General features: G+C 39.6%; 1 protein-coding gene and 1 pseudogene across 1 annotated transcript; one reads left to right on the forward strand and one right to left on the reverse strand.

The window, feature by feature from the left end:
* Positions 1 to 9,054: 9,054 nt before the first annotated feature.
* On the forward strand, positions 9,055 to 13,056 carry LOC114500156 (olfactory receptor 4C12-like). The gene is made up of 3 exons (XM_028516770.2): positions 9,055 to 9,095; positions 9,464 to 9,633; positions 11,455 to 13,056. The coding sequence occupies exon 3, from the start codon at positions 11,499 to 11,501 to the stop codon at positions 12,426 to 12,428; it is 930 nt and encodes a 309-aa protein (XP_028372571.1). The 5' UTR covers positions 9,055 to 9,095; positions 9,464 to 9,633; positions 11,455 to 11,498; the 3' UTR covers positions 12,429 to 13,056.
* A 5,341-nt stretch (positions 13,057 to 18,397) lies between these two features.
* Positions 18,398 to 19,966, reverse strand: LOC114499005 (annotated as a pseudogene).
* Positions 19,967 to 21,432: the final 1,466 nt, after the last annotated feature.

The raw sequence follows: 21,432 nt of genomic DNA on the forward strand, positions 1-21,432 counted from the left end.
GAGACATGGATTGATGGAAAGGACTACAGATTTCAGAGGGGAGGGATTGGGAGGAGCTGGAAGAAATTAGCCAAAGAACATATATGCATAGCCCATGAACACAGACAACAATGTTGTGAAAGAAGACTGGGTGGGAGCTGGGTGGTGGGGGCAAAGGGGAGAAATCGGGGACATCCGTAATAGTGTCAACAATAAAAAAGGACCTTTGGTCAAGATGGAGGCATAGGTAAACACAACTTGCCTCCTTGCACAACCACAGCTAAATTATAACTAAACTACAGAACAACTATCACTCAGAACCATCATAAAATTGAGTTTCATGGAAATCTGACAACTAAGGAATTAAAAAACGTCACAATCATCCAGAGAGGTAGGAGGAGTGGTGGGATGGAGATGTGGAGATGTGGAGACATGGAACGGGCTGGTCCCACATCCATGTGTGGTGGATAAAAATTGAGAGATATATCTAGGGAGTTAAGGATCCTACCCCTACACTGGACCACCTGACCCAGTGTTCAGGAGTCAGGAAGATAACATCCATAACTTCTGGCTGTAAAAGTCAGTAGGGGTTGGGTTGGTGGAAGAAACTGTGGGATTCTTAGCAATCTCCTTTTGAAGGGCTCCACATACAAACGGACTGAAACTCATCCCTTTGGGCTCCAGCAAGAGGGCAGCAGCTTGAGGGCACTATTGTCATACAGGGAGGAACTGAAGCATCAGGGCAAGAACTGGGGGACATCTTTCTCCCAGACAGAACTGTAGGAATAGCCATTGTTCTTTTTCTGAGGCCTTCTTCCATCCCCTACCCACAGAGCCACAGTGTGGTGGCACTATATCCAAGACTCCATCAACCTGGATCATACAGTTTGCCCCACCCTGCCTCATCCAACTTAGGGGCCCACCCAAGCTGTTATCAGTGGCTTTTCCATATGAATAGGTTGGCTTGGTGCAGGCTTCAGACCTTCCTAAATCCAGTCAAACAAGCAACAGCTGAGCCCAGCCCCTGTGCCTCTTGCTAAGTGACCCCAGGCCTGGGACTAGCAGCAGTCACCTGCAGATCACTTTATAGCTTATGCCAGGAGTCCCCAGACAAAACACAGATGGTGACTCACCGTGGCCTGTGCCACCTGAGAAACCCCAGAGCTTGTGCACCCACTGGATAATTACAGACCACATCAGAGCACCACTACTCAACCACCTCCAAAAGCCATGGAGGGAGGTGATTGGTGACCAGTGGTCACAGCCAGTCCTACCAGATGACTGGCCTGGGTAAATCCCTCCCACTGACCTGCTGACAGCAATCAGGACTCAAGTATAAGAGGAAGGAGTACATAGACCACAGAGAGGGTACACCTCAAGTACCCTGCTTGGGTGATAGGAGAGTCTGTGCCACTGGACCCTACAGGACACCTATTATGTTAGGCCACACTACCTAGACAGGGAAACAATGCAGCTCTACCTAAAACATAGAAACAAACACAGAGAAGCTGCCAAAATGAGGAGACAAAGAAATATGGCCCAAATAAAACAACAGATCAAAATTCCAGAAAAAGAATTAAATAAAGTGGACATAAGCAATGTATCAGATGTAGGGTTCAAGACACTGGTTATAAGGATGCTCAAGGAACTCATGGGTATTTCCACAGGATAAAAATGATCCAATCAGAAATGAAGGATACACTAACTGCAATAAAGAACAATTTACAGGGAATTAACAGTAGATGGAGAAGTCCAGAATTAAATGAATGATTTAGAACATAAGAAAGGAAAAGACATGTAATCAGAATAGTAAGAAAAAAAGAGAATCTAATAAAACAACGATAGTGTAGAGGAGCCCCCAGGACAACTATAAGCATTCCAACACTCATATCATTGGGGTGCTAGAAGGAGAGGAGAAAGAGCAAGAAATTTAAACCTATTTGAGAAAACATAATAAAAGAGAACTCCCCTAATTTGGTGAAGGGAATAGACATACAAGTCCAGGAAGTACAGAGAGTCCCAATTAAGACTGACACAAAGAGGACCACACCAAGATACATTATAATTAAAATACCAAAGGTTAAAGATAAAGAGACAATCTTAAATGCAGCAAGAGAAAAGCAGATAGTTACCTCCAAAGGAGTTTTCATTTGACTGTCTGCTGATTTCTCAAAGGAAACTTTGCAGGCTAGAAGGGGATTGGCAAGAAGTATTCAAAGTGATGTAAAGCAAGAACCTTCAACCAAGATTACTCCAGCCACCAAAGCTATCATTTAGAATAAAAGAGCAGATAAAGTGCTTCCCAGATAAAGCTAAAGGAGTTCATTATCACCACACCATTATTATATGCCATATTAAAGGGATTTATTTAATAAAAAGATCAAAACTATAAAATAGCAAAAATACATATCTATCAGCAATGGAATCTGAAAGGCAATCTAAGCAAACAAACAGAACAAAAACAGAAGCATAGATATGGAGAACATTCTGATGGTTTCCAGTTGGGTGGGAGGTTTGGGAAAATGGAGGAAAAGGTGAAGGGATGAAGAAGTACAAATTGGTAGTTATAGAATGGGCAGGGGGGTGTTAAGAGCAAGTATTGGAAATGGAGTTGCCAAAGAAGTATATGCAGGACCCATGGACATGAAGAAAGTGGGGGTGGGGGAATTGCCAAAAGGAGTGTTGGGTGCTGAGTGGAGGGGGGAAAGGGGTAAAAATTGGGACAACTATAACAGCTTAATGAATACCATATAATAAGAAACATTAAAATGACTTTCAATGCTTTCTCCACAGTACTTAGCATTGAGATTTAACACGATCATAAAACTCTTCTTGGTCTCTGTTATTATCTCTCCAGCTTCATGTCTTGCTCTTTTCCCTTTTACAAACTCAATATCCAGCATGGTGCCCAGCACCCAATGGGAGGCTCAATCAATAATTGTTTAATGAGAGGGTGAATTAATTACCACAGCTACACTGATTTGGTTAGGTTTCCTGCACACTCTTTTTCACCTTCTGGCCTTTGTTATGTATTCTACCTCCTAGGACACTGTCCTCCAACCTCATGTGTATTTACTCTGCTCAACAACTTCTTTGCATTTATTAAGTTCTGTTTTTGATGCTTTTTCATTAGAAACCTTTTCCTGACCCAGCAGGTCTTTGTAGGGTGTCCCTCCAGTGTAGTTTCATAGTACCCTGTGCCTCCATTATTTTATTACTGGTAACACTGTGCCATAATTTTGTGCTCCTTCCTGGGAAACTGTAAGTGTTCCTAAACTGTATGAAGACAGGAATTGGGTGTCTTTATTCATCACTGAAGCCACCACAACTATCAACATGCCTGATACATTACTTGGGCTTGAAAATATTTGTTGATTAATCAGTGAAATAAGAAATGGAAGTGATAGATTTATTCTAAAAGTGCTTGTGTGTAGATGGAGCCACCTATTTAAAACATAGCTTTTAACAATAAAATGTAACCAAAAAGCACTCTGATTTACAGAGAACTGTAACATAAGCTGCTCACATCCATAAGATAATAAAATGTGGTTGAGATCAGGGAGAATATCAAGGTAAACTAATTGATTATATGGTGAGAGCTGTAGTTTCAAACTTTTCTCATCCTCAGTGAAAGTAGGAGCAAAACCAAATTGTGGTTCCCCTAAGAGTTCTCACCAGAATTCTCCTTAGACTTACAACACATAAATGTAGGAAGGAATTCCCTGGCCTCCAATGTTACCTTTTTGCTCTTCATTTTATTGAATTTATTCATCTTCCTTTATACTTTCATTCATTTAATGTTTATCATGTACCAGACATTGAGCTACCTTATAGAGACTATTATTATATAGTAGGCAAACACTTAGCAGGATATGACTGTATATTTAATAAGTAGAAATTCCTGTATTACATCAAAATGTTCAGCAAAGAAACATGAATAGAGGACTCATGGGGATGGACAATGGGGTGTTTGGAGTGTGGATTGAGTGTGGGAGTGGCGGGGCAGGGTAGGGCTGAACAATGGGAAAAAGGTGGGACAACTGTAACTGAACAACAATAAATAAAAAATGTTCTTTTATTGGAATCATTACTCTTTCTTATGAACTATCAGCATACAATGAGTGACAGAGCAATAGAAAATTGTTTTAAAACTTCCAAGGAGATTTGGAAACATGATGTAATCTCCATTTTACCCATCAGAGTTTAAATTGCTGATGCTTTCATAGCCCTAAGGTAGTTTTATATTACAATATAACAGACAACATATTACAATCGATTGTGATGTATAAAAACAAGGGCAGTTATTAATAAAAAATATTAGATTTTTAGTTATAGGTAAAAAACTAATATATACATTGTATCTAGCACAGTCCCTGACTCAATAAAATTCCTATCATTATTGCCTGGCAGTTAATAGTAGTTAAGGGCATGATCTGGGAGACTGGTCAGTTTTACTTATTGCCTTTTTGATATATCTGTTTTGATACCTTTGGCTTTTCTGTCAATTTCCTCACCTGCAAAGTGATGATAACAGCAGTGCCTACCTTCTTGGATTGTTACAGAGATTATTGGTCAATAGCAATAAAATTTTATTATTTCTTTAATTTGTTGTTAGAAGGAAGACCTGTGACCCATACACATAGTTGAAGCTAGCAAAACTAATCCCTGATGTGGAAGTATGTTTGAATATGCAAAGAATGGTCCTAGGTTATGTTTTTCTCTCTTGCATCCATTTCTTTTATTTATTTATTTAATATATTTTATTGATTATGTTATTACAGTTGTCCCATGATTCCCCTTCATTTCCTTCCACCCTGCCCACCCTCTTCCACCCATGGAGCTGGATACAATGAGGTAGAGGGCTGGATTCAGACAGAGGACCTTGTGTTTGACACCTTGCCTTGGACACTGATTCCATGATGTGCCCCATGCATTGTGGGTGGTGGGGGAGGAGATGCTGATTCAGACTGGCTGTGTGTAATATAGAGACTCTGGTTCTTCCACCAGCAACAGGAAGGAGACACCCCTCAGACAGATGCCAAGTGCAGCAGTGACCATGTAGGAGGGCCATTTCAATAGTCAAAAAGGAAATCATGAGGAAAATTAGAAAATACTTTGAAATGAATAAAAGTGAAGACACAACATACCATAGCCTATGGGGTACATATAAATCAGTGCTTTGTGTGGTTTTTATAGCTATAAATGCCTATGTCAATAAGAGAAGAAAGATCTCAAACCAATAATCTAACCTTTCTTATGAAGATACTGGGGGAAAAAAGCAGAATAAAACCACAGCAAATAGAAGTAAGTAAATAACAATGATTCAGACAGAAATATAAGAATTAAAGAATAAAGAATAGAAAACTGAAAAACCCAAAAATGGGTTTTTTGAAGAGATCACTAAAGTGATAAAACTTTAGCTAGATTGACTAAAAAAAGAGACGGAGGATTCCAACTATTAATATCAGGAATGAAAGTGGGGACATTACTACAACCTTACAGAAATAAGTAAGTAATATAGAAACTACTGAAACTGATACAAATGAAATAGATAGTCTGAATATACTTATAATGAGTCAAGAGATTGAATTAGTAGTGTCAATTAAAAAAAAAAACAACTTCCCACACACACACACAAAGAACAAAGCAAAAGGCCCAGATGGCTTCATTGGATGTGAATTTTACCATACTTCTAAGGAAGAATTAACACCAATCCTTCATAAACTCTTCCAAAAAACAGACAAGAAAGGAGTACTTTCCAAATCCTTGTATAAGACCAATATTGTCCTGATATCAAAATGAGACAAAGACATCACAAGAAAAGAAAACTGCAACCAACTCTTATGAATATAGATACAAAAATACTTAAAATACTAGCAAACTGAATCCAATAGCCTATAAAAAGGATTATACATCAAGTGGGATTTACCCTAGGAATTCAAGGTTGGTTTAATATATAAAAATCAATCAATCAATGTAATATACCGTATGAGTAGGTTAAATGACATAATGCTCAGTAATGGTAGCTACTATTATTACTACTTTTCCCAGTGCTCTATCTACTGACTAACCACACACTGAAATACAACAGCTGCTTGAGCTCTTAGGATATGTTAGTTAAACCACAGCCTCTCCTAAGGCTGTAGAGTACTTGCTTTCCTATGTGTTTGCAAGGTGGAAGAATGTACACAGCTATTCAAATCTCCTTTGTCCTAGGACATTATGTGTGAAGAGCATCTGAGGAAATCTGTTCAGTTAGGCAAGGCTTCTTTCACTGGACAGCCAGTGGAATTCCTACACTGCCCCCAAAAGTCAACAAAAGAGATAAAAATTACTTTTATATTTTCATGCCATACAAGTCGGCACTAGGATTGTAGCCTTCAGTTAGCCTTCAACTCTACATATCATTCTGCCTAAAAATATGTCCAGTTGCAACATTCCTACAGAGTATGGCCTGGAATGTGTATAGTACTGTTGAGAGACTGACTCAGTACCTGAACCTCCTCTGTTGACCTCAGCCAGTGAGGAAATTGCCTCAGGGGCATGCAACCAGAAGGACACCAGTTGTTGTTTACACAGCCTGAAGAGTCCTCCAGGCCCCAGTTCATGACACCCAAGGGCTTATAAGAAGGGTGCTTTATCACATAATCTTCTAGACCAGGAATATAGGCTGTTACTACATAAGTTTAAATGCAGGAAAAGGATCATGCAATTGGGTGATGGTGTGTTGTTCAAAGAAGAATCCTCCCAAATACCTGTGTCTAAGGCAAGATCTTTTTTTTATTGTTGTTCAGTTACAGTTGTCCCCATTTCCCCCCTGCCTTGTTACTCTTCCCTGCCCTACCCACCCACCACCCCACATTCAATCCCTCCCCCCCTCCCTCCCATTGTCTTTGTCCTTGGGTCATTTTTACATGTTCTTTGATTTGACTCTTCCCTAAGGTAAGATCTTTAAAAAACAGAGATAATTAATTCCTGGGAGGGCCAGCCATAGATGAAAAGATAGGTCCTTTAATGCTGTCAGCATCCTATCTGTGTTCTAAGAAAGAAGGTGCTTTCTTATTTTAAAAGCAGAATAAGAAGGGTTGGTTATTAGGTGATAGAAATATTTGTGTCTCTTGTCTGTGATTATAGAGCTAGGTGCTGAAGATCCGAAGTTCCCCTTAGTACCTGAGGACTTAGAGTTTCAAATTCAACATCTCATTTTTTCCTTTGACTTGAGTTTTTAAGGCATTTGTGCTTTAAAAATGCTTGATGAATCCATTTGGATAAATTTGTGTCCTTTTTGCATTGTTTGCTTCCTGTAATATTGTCCAGTCAGTAGGGGCCTGAAAAATATCCATTACACAGCATTATGTTTGCATAGCTACATCTGTAGTTATTTCTTATTTCTAAATACATTGGGCATTCTCTTTGACTACCGAGGCAACCATGGTAAGCTAACCAGAATTGCTTATTTTTAATTCATTTTTTTACATTTCTGTTTTCTAGCAAGAGGTTTATAATTAAAATCATTGATGCATTACTTTCTGATGTTTGATGGGGATCACTTTCAGATGTTTTAGGATATTTTGCAGAAATATTTCCTATTCTCACTGTACATGACTATATCTATATAATCAGGAACAGATTTACTGTCTATGGATCCATGAATGAATTTCTAGGTTTGGGAGTATGAGACCCTGTAGTAGTACAGGAGAGTAGAGCTTTTGGGTCACTGAAGGTTTTTTCCAGGGGTAGGACATTGGTGGATGACTTGGATAGTTGGAGGCTGGCGAATGTACAGTCACTCATTTCCTTGAAACAGTGCTCTGACTTTGATAATTTATAGGCATGAAAGGGGGGAAACACAATTTGTGTTGATAGGAGGAAATATGAGAAACAAATGAGAATAAGGAAGAAAAATTTGAGGCGAAGGTGAGCAGGGAGAGTGACATTCACTGTGGTCAAGACATGTTAGCATGGTATTCCATCATGTAAATGTACCATAGTTTTTCATCCCCTCATTTAGTGATGGGCACTTAGGTTGCTTCTAGCACTTGGTTATTGTCAATTGTGGTGCTCTGAACATTGGGGTGCATAAGTTCTTCTGAATTGGTGTTTCATGATTCTTAGGGTATACTCCCAGCAGTGGAATAGCTGGGTCAAAAGAAAGTTCCATTTTTAGTTTTCTGAGGAAATTCCATACTGTTTTCCAAAGTGGCTGCACCAGTCTGCATGCCCACCAGCTGTGCCCTAGGGTTCCTTTTTATCCACACCCTCTCCAACACTTGTTGTTTGTTGCTTTGTTTATGATGGCCATTCTCACTGGTGTGAAGTGGTATCTCATTGTGGTTTTAATTAGCATCTCTGTGATGGGTAGTGATGCTGAGCATCTTTTCATATATTTCTGGGTCTTTTGTATGTCCTCCCTGGAGAAGTGTCTGTTCATGTCCTTTGCTCATGTTTTAATTGGGTCTTTTGTCTTCCTGGAGTTGAGTAGTGTGAGTTCTTTCTATATTCTGGAGACCAAACCCTTGTCTGAAGTATCATTTGCAAATATGTTTTCCCATGTGGCTGGTTCTCTTTTCATTTTAATGCTGTTTTCTTTAGCCATACAGAAGCTTTTTATTTTGATGAAGTCCTATTTGTTTATTCTTTCCTGTATGTCACTTGGTCTAGGGGACATGTCAGTGAAAATATTGCCACATGGAATATCTGAGATTTTCCTGCCTATGTTCTGCTCTAGAACATTTATGGTGTCATGACTGATATTTAAGTCTTTTATGCACCTTGAATTTATTTTTGTGCATGGCGTAAGTTGGTGATTGAGTTTCATTTTTTTGCATGTAGCTGTCCAGCTCTCCCAACACCATTTGTTGAGGAGGCTATTTTTACTCCATTTTATGTTTCTGTCCCATGACTTTATGTCTTTTATGCCCCATGTCAAATATTAATCAAGCATAGAGACTTGGATTTATCTCTGGGCTTTCTATTCTGTTCCATTGGCCTATGTGACTGTTCTTACATGATGGAATACTACACAGCAGAAAGGATGAAGGAGCTCCTACCCTTTGTGACATCACAGATGGATCTGGAGAGCATTATGCTGAGTGAAATAAGCCAGGAGGTGAAAGGTAAATACCATATGATCTCACCTATAAGTGGAACCTAATCAACAAAACAAACAAGCAAGCAAAATATAATCAGACACATTGAAATTCAGAAGAAATTGACAATAACCTGAGGGGAGGTGGGAGGGGATAATGGAGAATAAAGGGAGAAAGGTTTCCAAGAATATCTATGAAGGATACATGGACAAAACCAAAGGAGGGTAAGATCAAGGGTGGGAAGTGAGCATGGCCAGGGAGGAGGGAAATGGAGACAACTGTATTTGAATAACCATAAAACTGTGAAAAAGGAAATAAAAAAAAGAAATGATAAAAAAAGACATGTTAGCCTAGGACAGAGGAGAAGGACAACATTTGCATTCTGTTTCTCAAAGGAAATCTTTGGCCCTAGAACTGAGATCTGTAAGAAGAATGAATTAAAAGACAAGATCTGTGAGGAAATGAAGTACCTTCCACTGTGGTTGGGGATGTATATTAAACTCCAGGCTCAGGGACGCTTTTTACTCTGATTCTATTCAAACTTTCTTGGATCTGTTCTAAACAGGTAAGACCTTATTTCTGCTACATGGATTGCAGTCCCAACAATATAACAGAATTTCTGCATCCCTGAATTCAGACCCTTTTAGAGACTCAAGGCAAGTATTGCTAAAGATAAGAGATGAAAGTCAGTATTATTTGCCACCATAGCGTGATTTTTCCTTGTATACAGCTTGTGTTAAGGCATCATAAGAAAGGCAAGATGTGGCGGTGGGAAGAAATTGGTCTGTTGGGCTTTAGAAGACTTGTTGTTGTGATCTGATATAATGAATTAGCTGTGTTTCCTTGGACTTTACATCTCTGGGCCTTGGTCTCCTTATCTTTAAAGAGTGTATTAGTTGATGAAATGCAACGTTCTGTAGGATTTCCAAGGTACCGCAACTCTAGGGTCTTGCCCAGTGGATCCTCAAACTCATTAACATTTGACAGGCTAGCAAAAGTACTGCCATGGATTTCATGTGGTCACAGAGATGGTGTTAGGTATCAAGCACCTTGTCCAAGTTCTGACATTGCTGATTCCCAGAGGTAAACTGGCTCCATACTGGAGACCTCTTAATGTTAAAGAGCTAAAGACAGACATCCTGGATTTGAGTATAGGTTCCTCTGTTTTCTCTTATCATTATGACTTTGGGCAAGTCATTTATCTTCTCCTACCCACAGTTTGCTTTTCTTTAAAATACAGATAACAGTGTACCAATCACAAAGCACTGTTGTGAAGATTAAGTGAAATAATGCATGTAAAGTACTTAGTATAGTGCCTAGTACAGAGTAAACACTCCACAAAAACTATCACTATGGGAACTACATGGTGTGAAAATAAGTCTCTGCATGTTATGAAGAAGGGTGAAAGCAGAGTTATAATAAAACTTTGCATTTCAAAGTATTTGAACATCTGAAATTTAAACAATAATGGAGGTTTCTCTGGTTGGAAGTTTGTCTGCTTAGGTCTTTGCCTTTTCAATTTGTGGGCTGTTTTATGAAAGACCTAGGTCATTCAGCTAGATCAACATTTTCTGTGCTTCTCATTTTAAAAAAATTGGTATTAGAAAATATGAGTGGTAATAGGCACACGATGGCCTTTGGACCAGGGCAGAAAAAGAACTGATTCTGTGCCTTGAGTCTCTCAATTAACAGAAGGCATTAAAGACATCAATTTTGACATAGGACCAAGCTGTTTCTCTGTGATGTGGGACAAAAGGAGGCAAATGAAAACTGTAGCGGGATAGTGTTTTAAAATATGTCCTAAGCACATCAAGGTTTGCAAGAAACTGAAGTAATAAATGAAATAATGATGATGAAAGAGTCAAGCTTGTGTCTGTTTTCAATCATGAAATTTCACCTTTGGCACAGGTCTTCCAGAAGTAATAAAAGCATATTAGTAGTCAGTTGTTGGTTCTCTCAATGGCTCTTCCCTTCGGAGAAGAGTTGGTGATTAGAAGTGCACTCAACTTTTGTCTCTAGCGTACCAGTCCCTGGAAGGATTCTTTGCTGCAGTGGATTATCCAGAAGGGAGGCTGCTATCCCGAGGCTTAGACTTTAAGGCTAGCTTCTTACTGAAGAACTTGTGGGATCATCAGAAAAAGGTTTCCTTCCCATATAATATATAGAGAATAAAAGAATCTGAGGTCCAGCAAAAAGGGAGAATAAATAATGGCAAAATTTAGCTTTAAATACTATTTGGAAGTTTAACCAAATGATATGTGTATCCTTCATCAAGTAAATGGAAATAGACTTTGCATTAACCTTATCTGGTTGATTACTTAGACTTGGCATATTGAATACCAGCATCAATGATTTAAGTTCCTTTTTTCTTCTTGTTTTTTTAAAGGTAAAACATTTCTTCCTGGAGTTTTTATCACACATACGATATCAATGGAGAATAAAAGGAATGTGACTGAATTCATTTTAATAGGTCTTACACAGAACCCCCAAATGCAGAAAGTAGTGTTTCTGTTATTTTTGGTTGTATACCTGGTAACACTTTCAGGCAACCTGCTCATTGTGATTACCATTACTTCCAGCCAGGCTCTGAACTCCCCCATGTATTTTTTCCTGACCCACCTTTCCTGGATAGACATAATCTATTCTTCTTCTTCAGCTCCTAAAACGATTGTAGACTCCCTTCATGAGAAGAAGGTAATCTCTTTCAATGGTTGTATGGCTCAAGTGTATGCAGAACACATTTTTGGTGGTACTGAGATCATTCTGCTGACAGTGATGGCTTATGACCGCTATGTTGCCATTTGCAAACCTCTTCACTATGCCACCATCATGAGCCACAGGCTGTGCATTGTCCTGTTGGGAGTGTCCTGGGCTGGAGGATTTCTCCATGCGACCATTCAGATCCCCTTCACAGTATGGCTGCCCTTCTGTGGCCCCAATATACTTGATCATTTCATGTGTGACTTGTACCCTTTGTTGAAACTCGTCTGCATGGACACTCACTCCCTTGGTCTCTTTGTTGCTGCCAACAGTGGGCTCATCTGCTTATTAAACTTCCTCCTTTTGATGGTGTCCTATGTGGTGATCTTGCACTCCCTAAAGAACTATAGCTTGCAGGGGAGGCGCAAAGCCCTCTCCACCTGTGTCTCTCACATCACTATAGTCATCTTATTTTTTGTGCCCTGCATATTTGTGTACCTGCGTCCAGTAACCACACTGCCTATTGATAAAGCTGTTGCTGTCTTTTATACGATGGTGGTCCCTATGTTAAATCCCTTAATCTACACCCTCAGAAATGCTGAGGTAAAAAATGCTATGAGGAAGCTCTGGAGGTCAAAGGTGACTTCAGAAAAGGATTAAACAGAATCATTGAGTATTACAAATGAAAGTAATGAAGGGAATCCAGTTCAAGCCTCTTAAATCTATGGACAAAGCCATTGACTCACAGAAGAAGTTGGGTAGTACTTGGAGACAGCCATGTAAGCACAAAGCCAAAAGTTAGACTGGAATCCAGACTTACTGTCCCCCAACTGTCTCTCGTCACCATAATGTACTGCTTCTTAACAAATAAATAATGATATATTACCTGGAACTTTGAAGTATCTTTAGAAGCTAAAAGGTATGGATCTAGAATACTGGATTGGTGTTAACATAATCTCATTATATACCATTGAGATGTCGGTTCCCACTGGGATTCCAATCTCTTGGGAAAGGTGTAGTCACTGCCCAGTGGGTGGGGAGGTTTCATGGGGTTCCTTGGGCAAGAACTATCTCATGATACCTACATAGAGACTGATAGGCAAGAAAGGGACTGGCAAGCTGGGAGTGACCCACTGGGGTGCTGGTGGGATGAGGGTGGTGAGCAAGGAACTGTGGTCTGCATGGGCAAGCAGGAAACAACTCTGTGGGGTACAGGTGGACCAGTGTTCTAGTCATTCATTGGCTGCTGCTGATTCCTGGGATGGTAAGGCTGTGAGCTATTGGCAGCCCAAGCACACACATCAGCGAGTCACAAGGAAGCACTGGCTCAGTGAAAGAGCCTGGATCTGCACATAGCAGTGTTCACTGAACTGTGCTTCCTTACTGGCACCATCAGAGCTCAAGTCTCCATTCTGTCCAATCCAGATCACCACAGTAACCTCCTAACTGTGCTCCTGTTGGCTGTCTTGTCCTCTTCAATCCATTTCCCATACTGTAACTAGAGTTATTGTTCTAAAACTAAAATGTATGTATATCACTCTCTGTTGAAAACAGTATGGAGTTGCCTCAAAAAACTAAAAGTAGAACTGCTGTTTGACCCAGGGATTTCACTTCTGACATCCTAGGAAGTCAGAAACACCAATTACAAAGAATATATGCACCTCTATGTTCATAACAGTGTTATTTACAATAGCCAAGATCTGGAAAGAGTCTAAGTGCCCATGAGTAGATGAATGGATTAAGAAAATGTGGTACATTTACACAATGGAATACTACTACTCAACCATAAAAAAGAAGGAAACATTACCCTTTGCAACAGCATGGATGGACCTGGAGATCATTATGCCAAGTGAAAGAAGCCAATCAGAGAAAGACAAATACTATATGATTTCACTCATATGTGGAACCTAATGAACAAAATAAGCTGATGAACAAAATACAACCAGAGACATGGATAGATGGAAAGGACTACAGATTTCAGAGGGGAGGGATTGGGAGGAGCTGGAAGAAATTAGCCAAAGAACATATATGCATATATGTATAGCCCATGAACACAGACAACAATGTTCTGAACACTGGGTGGGAGTTGGGTGGTGGGAGCCAAAGGGGAGAAATAGGGGACATCTGTAGTAGTGTAAACAATAAAAAGGAACTTTTGGTCAAGATGGAGGCATATGTAAACACAACTGGCCTCCTTGCAAAACCACAGCAAAATTATAACTAAACTACAGAACAACTATCGCTCAGAACCATCATAAAATTGAGTTTCATGGAAATCTGACAACTAAGGAATTAAAAAAGTCACAATCATCCAGAGAGGTAGGAGGAGTGGTGGGGTGGAGATGTGGAGATGTGGAGACATGGAACGGGCTGGTCCCACATCCATGTGTGGTGGATAAAAATTGAGAGATATATCTAGGGAGTGAAGGATCCCACCCTTACACTGGACCACCTGACCCAGTGTTCAGGAGTCAGGAAAATAACACTGATAACTTCTGGCTGTAAAAATCAGTAGGGGTTGGGTTGGTGGAAGAAACTGTGGGATTCTTAGCAATCTCCTTTTGAAGGGCTCCACATACAAACGGACTGAGACTCATTCCCTATGGGGTCCAGCAAGAGGGCAGCAGCTTGAGGGCACTATTGGCATACAGGGAGGAACTGAAGCATCAGGGCAAGAGCTAGGGGACAGCTTTCTCCCAGATAGAACTGTAGGAGTGGCCATTGTTCTGTTTCTGAGGACTTCCACTCCCTGCCCACAGAGCCACAGTGTGGTGGCACTATATCCAAGACTCCATCAACCTGGTTCATACAGTTTGCCCCACCCTGCCTCATCCAACTTAGGGGCCCACCCAAGCTGTTAACAGTGGCTTTTCCATATGAATGGGTTGGCTTAGTGCAGGCTTCAGACCTTCCTAAATCCAATCAAACAAGCAACAGCTGGGCCCAGCCCCTGTGCCTCTTGCTAAGTGACCCCAGGCCTGGGACTAGCAGTAGTCACCTGCAGATCACTTTATAGCTTATGCCAAGAGGCCCCAGACATAACACAGATGGTGACTGACCTTGGCCTGCACCACCTGAGAAACCCCAGAGCCTGTGCACCCAGTGGACAATTACAGACCACATCAGAACACCACTACTGAACCATCTCCAAAAGCCATGGAGGGAGGTGATTGGTGGCCAGTGGTCATAGCCAGTCCTACCACATGACCTGGGTCAATCCCTCCCACTGACCTGCTGACAGAAATCAGGACTCAATTATAAGAGGAAGGAGTACATAGTCCACACAGAGGGTACACCTCAAGTACCCAGCTTGGGTGATAGGAGAGTCTGTGCCACTGGACCCTACAGGACACCTATTATGTTAGGCCACACTACCTAAACAGGGAAACAATGCAGCTCTACCTAAAACATAGAAACAAACACAGAGAAGCTGCCAAAATGAGGAGACAAAAAATATGGCCCAAATAAAAGAACAGATCAAAATTTCAGAAAAAGAATTAAATAAAGTGGACATAAGCAATGTATCAGATGTAGGGTTCAAGACACTGGTTATAAGGATTCTCAAGGAGATCAGTGAGTATTTCAATAGCTTAAAAATGGTCCAATCAGAAATGAAGGGTACACTAACTAAAATAAAGAACAATTTACAGGGAATCAACAGTAGAGTGGAGAAGCCCAGAATTAAATCAATGATTTAGAACATATGGAAGCAAAAGACATGTAATCAGAATAGTAAGAAAAAAAGAGAATCTAATAAAAGAAGGATAGTGTAAGGAGCCCTGGGACAACTACAAGCATTCCAACATTCACATAATAGGGGTCCCAGAAGGAGAAGAGAAAGAGCAAGAAATTTAAACCTATTTGAGAAAAAACAATAAAAGAGAACTCCCCTAATTTGGTGAAGGAAATAGACATACAAGTCCAGGAAGCACAGAGAGTCCCAAATAAGAGGGACACACAGAGGACCACACCAAGACACATTATAATTTAAACACCAAAGGTAAAGATAAAGAGAGAATCTTAAATGCAGCAAGAGAAAAGCAGATAGTTACCTCCAAAGGAGTTTCCATATGACTGTCAGCTGATTTCTCAAAGGAAACTTTGCAGGCTAGAAGGGGATTGGCAAGAAGTATTCAAAGTGATGTAAAGCAAGAACCTTCAACCAAGATTACTCCAGCCACCAAAGCTATGATTTAGAATAGAAGGGCAGATAAAGTGCTTCCCAGATAAAGCTAAAGGAGTTCATTATCACCAAACCATTATTATATGGAATATTAAAGGGACTTATTTAAGAAAAAGAAGATCAAAACTATAAAATGGCAAAAATACATATCTATCAGCAATGGAATCAGAAAGGCAATCTAAGCAAACAAACAAAACAGAAACAGAATCATAGATATGGAGAACATTCTGATGGTTGCCAGTTGGGCGGGAGGTTTGGGGAAATGAGGGAAAAGGTGAAGGGATTAAGAAGTACAAATTGGTGCCCATGAGTAAATAAGTGGATCAAAAAACCATCGTACATTCACACAATGGAATTCTATGCAGCAGAAAGAAAGAAGGAGCTCCTACTCTTTGCAACTGCATGGATGGAACTGGAAAGCATTATGCTGAGTGAAATAAGCCAGGCGGTGAAAGACAAATACCATATGTTGTTACCTTTAACAGGAACCTAAACAACAAGACAAACAAACAAGCAAAATGTAATCAAAGACACTGGAATAGAGAAGAGGCTGACAATCACCAAAGCAGAGCAGGGAGGGAATTTCAGTGGAAAAGGGGACTGGTTTACAGGAACAAGTATAAAGGACACATGGACAAAAATTACGTGGGGGTGGAAATGGGAGGGAGGTGGGGAGCACTGGGGAGTGGGCTGGAAAGGGAGTAAAAGACAGAAAACTGTACTGGAACAACAATTAAAATAAAAAATGTAAGAAAAAAGAAATACATAACGAAAACCAGAAGAAAACAAAAAGAAAAAAAAATAGAAGTACAAATTGGTAGTTGTAGAATAGGCAAGGAAATATTAAGAGCAAGTGTTGGAAATGGCGTTGCCAAAGCATTATATGCAGGACCCATGGGCATGAACAAAGTGGGGGGAATTGCCAAAAGGAGTGTTAGGGGCTGAGTGGAGGGGGCAAAGGGGTAAAAATTGGGACAAGCATAACAGCTTAATGAATACCATATAGTAAAAAACATTAAAATGACTTTCAATGCTTTCTCCACAGTACTTAGCATTGAGCTTTAAAATGATCATAAAACTCTTCTTGTTCTCTGTTATTATCTCTCCAGCTTCATGTCTTGCTCTTTTCCCTTTTACAAACTCAATACCCAGCATGGTGCCCAGCACCCATTGGGAGGCTCAATCAATAATTGTTTAATGAGAGGGTGAATTAATTACCACAGCTACACTGATTTGGTTAGGTTCCCTGCACACTCTTTTTCACCTTCTGGCCTTTGTTATGTATTCTACCTCCTAGGACACTGTCCTCCAACCTCATGTGTATTCACTCTGCTGAACAACTTCTTTGCATTTATTAAGTTCTGTTTTTGATGCTTTTTTTCAGTAGAAACCTTTTACTGACCCAGCAGGTCTTTGTAGGGTGTCCCTCCAATGTAGGTTCATAGTACCCTGTGCCTCCATTATTTTATTACTGGTAACACTGTGTCATAATTTTGTGCTCCTTCCTGGGAAACTGTAAGTGTTCCTACACTGTATGAAGACAGGAATTGGGTCTCTTTATTCATCACTGAAGCCACCACAACTATCAACATGCCTGATACATTACTTGGGCTTGAAAATATTTGTTGATTAATGAATGAAAGAAGAAATGAAGGCAATAAATTCTAAAAATGCTTTGTGTGTAGATGGAGCCACCTATTTAAAAAATAGCTTTTAATAATAAAATATAACCAAAAAGCACACTGATTTACAGAGAACTGTAACATAAGCTGCTCACATCCATAAGATAATAAAATGTGGTTGAGATCAGGGAGTATCAAGGTAAACTAATTGATTATATGGTGAGAGCTGTAGTTTCAAACTTTTCTCGTCCTCAGTGAAAGTAGGAGCAAAACCAAATTGTGGTTCCCCTAAGAGTTCTCACCAAAATTCTCCTTAGACTTACAACAGATAAATGTAGGAAGGGATTCCCTGGCCTCCGATGTTACCTTTTTGCTCTTCATTTTATTGAATTTATTTGTCTTCCTTTATACTTTCATTCATTTAATGTTTATCATGTACCAGACATTGAGCTACCTTATAGAAACTATTATTATATAGCAGGCAAACCCTTAGCAGGGTATGAATGTATATTTAATAAGTAGAAATTCCTGTATTACATCAAAATATTCAGCAAAGAAATGTGAATAGAGGACTCATGGGGATGGACAATGGGGGGATTGAGTGTGGGAGTGGGGGGGCAGGGTAGGGCTGAACAATGGGAAAAAGGTGGGACAACTGTAACTGAACAGCAATACATAAAAAATGTTCTTTTATTGGAATCACTACTTTTTCTTATGGACTCTCAGCATACAATGAGTGACAGAGCAATAGAAAATTGTTTTAAAACTTCCAAGGAGATTTGGAAACATGGTATAATCTTCATTTCCTGCCCATCAGAGGTTAAATTGCTGATGTTTTCATAGCCCTAAAGTAGTTTTATATTACAATATAGCAGGCAACATATGGCAATCAATTGTGATGTATAAACACAAGGACAGTTATTAATGAAAAAATATTAGATTTTTAGTTATAGATAAAAAACTAATATATACATTGTATCTAGCACAGTCCCTGACTCAATAAAATTCCTATCATTATTGCCTGGCAGTTAATAGTAGTTAAGGGCATGATCTGGGAGACTGGTCAGTTTTACTTATTGGCTTTTTGATATATCTGTTTTGATACCTTTGGCTTTTCTGTCAATTTCCTCACCTGCAAAGTGATGATAACAGCAGTGCCTACCTTCTTGGATTGTTACAGAGATTATTGGTCAATAGCAATAAAATTTCATTATTTCTTTAATTTGTTGTTAGAAGGAAGGCCTGTGACCCATACACATAGTTGAAGCTAGCAAAACTAATCCCTGAGGTGGAAGTATGTTTAAATATGCCAAGAATGATCCTAGGTTATGTTTTTCCCTCTTGCATTCATTTTTGCTTCTCTCTGTAGAATCTATGATTTATTGCAATTATTTTTTTATTCCATAAGTATTTATTGCTGAGATCATCCAAAATATCCTTTGATCCTTACCTCACTTGAATCACTGTTGGGCTCCTGAACATTTATTTGTCACCTGAAATAATTTCCTAATGGCATCCTGCATCTGGGAATTGCTCAAAGTATAGATTAAATGATTTAACATGGGTTTTATGATAGTGTAGCATATAGCAACTGCTTTATCAATTGATAGTGTAGCTGCAGCTCTCATATATACAAATATACAGGGCACAAAAAATAAGATGACCACTGTGATATGGGAGACACAGGTGGAGAGGGCTTTGCAAATCGCCTCTAAGCTGTGTTTTTTAGGAATGCAGAATGACCACATAGGAGACCATCAGGAGGAGGAAGTTTAACAGACAGATGAATGCATTGTTGGCAGCAGCAAAGAGCCCTAGAGTGTGGGTATCAGTGCAGGCAAGATTCAGCAAAGAGTTCAGATCACACATATAATGTGATCTATGACATTAGAGCCACAGAAGGGCAATCTGAAGGTGAAGAGAATCTGTACAGTTGCATGAAGAAAGCCTCCCACCCATACTACTCTCACTAGCAGGCCACTTACCTGCTGGCTCATGTTGGTTGTATAGTGCAGGGGCTTGCAGATGGCCACACAATGATCATAAGCCATCACGGTAAGCAGAATGCCCTCAGTACCTCCAAAAAATGTTCCCCAAAGATTTGAGTCATGCATCCATTGAACAGGGTGGTCTTCTTTTCATGAAGTGAATCTACAATAAGTTTGGAGGTATTGAAAGGAGAATAGCAGACATCAATAAAGGAGAGATAGGCAAGGAAAAATTACATGGGAGACCCTGGGGTTCGGCTGGCATTGATGGTGACCACGATGAGCACATTTCCTACCACAGTGTTGGCATAGATGAAAAAACACAACAAATATGACTTTCTGCATCTTTGGATTCTCTGTGAGCCCCAGTAGAACAAACTCAGTCACATTCCTCCTGTTCTCCATGTATTGATCCTTTGATCCTTACCTCACTTGAATCACTGAGAGGTAATTTTCAGGTTAATTACATTACCTGAAAAGAAAATTATTTTTCTTAAAGAAAAGTTTAATTCATTAAACTTTCTATTCTAGTATAGAATAAATTCTTGGTTTCTATTAAGTTGTGAATTCTTCTTAACACTCTGTATGTATGTATGTGTGTGTGTGGGAAAGAGAATTTTTGAGTTCTTGAAGATTACTCAAATTGCCTCCCAGGCTCTGTGTTTGTTAGGATTATAGACATGAGGAACTTCTGTAAAGACACAGGCAAGAGACCAGGTGTACACACTCAATCATCCCAGATAAGCAAGGGTCTAATTAGAAGTAGTAGATTGCACACATAGGGGCAGCCGAGCCTGAAAAGGAGGTAGTCAATGGATGTAAAGTCTATAAAAGCTTCAGAATTTTTTCTTTAATTTCTAGGAAATGGGGAACTATGAAAGATTATTGAGAATATATGTGAATGGAAGGGTGAAGGGGAATGTGAAGAAGGGAGAATCTTAGATATTATTTAAGTAAAAGATCTGTGTGCATTTTGGATGCAATGGACTGAAGTTCAGTAAGGGTGTGAAGGTAGACTCAGGAATCTTGGGTGCATAATATTTATAGTAGTTGAATAAGGAATAACAGCACATTGGTGATAGGAATGTAAAGAGTGGAGCTAGTTAAAAGTAGTTATAATGCATGTTTCCTAAATTCAATGACTTTGTAAGAGCTAATAATATATACTTTTAAGTGATGGATTGCTATGTGCATAGTATAGTAGCAGATGCTTTACACACAAGATCCCTTTTAATATAATAACAACCTGTATGGTTGGTATAGTAGCATTCATTTTGCAGATGAAACAATCTCAGAGATTAAGGTAGATAATTATAATGATGATAATATTAACTAAAACATACTGAACACGTACTGTGATTTGTATTTTTTGCAGGCATTTGATTAAGTATCACTACAAACCTACAAAATGGTTACTACTGTGTTATATTTATTTTATGCACTAGGACATGAGCATAGAGAAGTTAAGGATTCTGTCAAGAACAAGTAGGTAATAAAGGGCAGAGTGATGACTGTCAGGATGGGTGGGGTAGGGCAAAATGGCATTTGGAGTACAATCAAAATGGCGGCTGGACTACAATCAATCATGGTGGCTGAACTACAACCCGGAAGAGATGGCTGACGTCAAACCAGGGTGTGAGGGAAACCACCAACAATATGTTGCCGCTTTGTTCACAAGGGACCAATCCTCAGTTCCCACGGAGAGCCAATCCAAAATAAAACCCTGGCATTTTCTCTGCTCATCTTGGCTTTTCTCAGCCTCCTGCTGTGCAGATGGGTGGGGGGGTTGGGGGGACATTGCCTAATTTTGTGGCTGATTAGCATTTATTCCTCGGAGGAGCCTAAGAAAACCTTTCAAAAACTAGGTCAGA

The sequence above is a fragment of the Phyllostomus discolor genome, chromosome 6 (genome assembly GCF_004126475.2).
Source record: "Phyllostomus discolor isolate MPI-MPIP mPhyDis1 chromosome 6, mPhyDis1.pri.v3, whole genome shotgun sequence".
NCBI lineage: Eukaryota > Metazoa > Chordata > Mammalia > Chiroptera > Phyllostomidae > Phyllostomus > Phyllostomus discolor.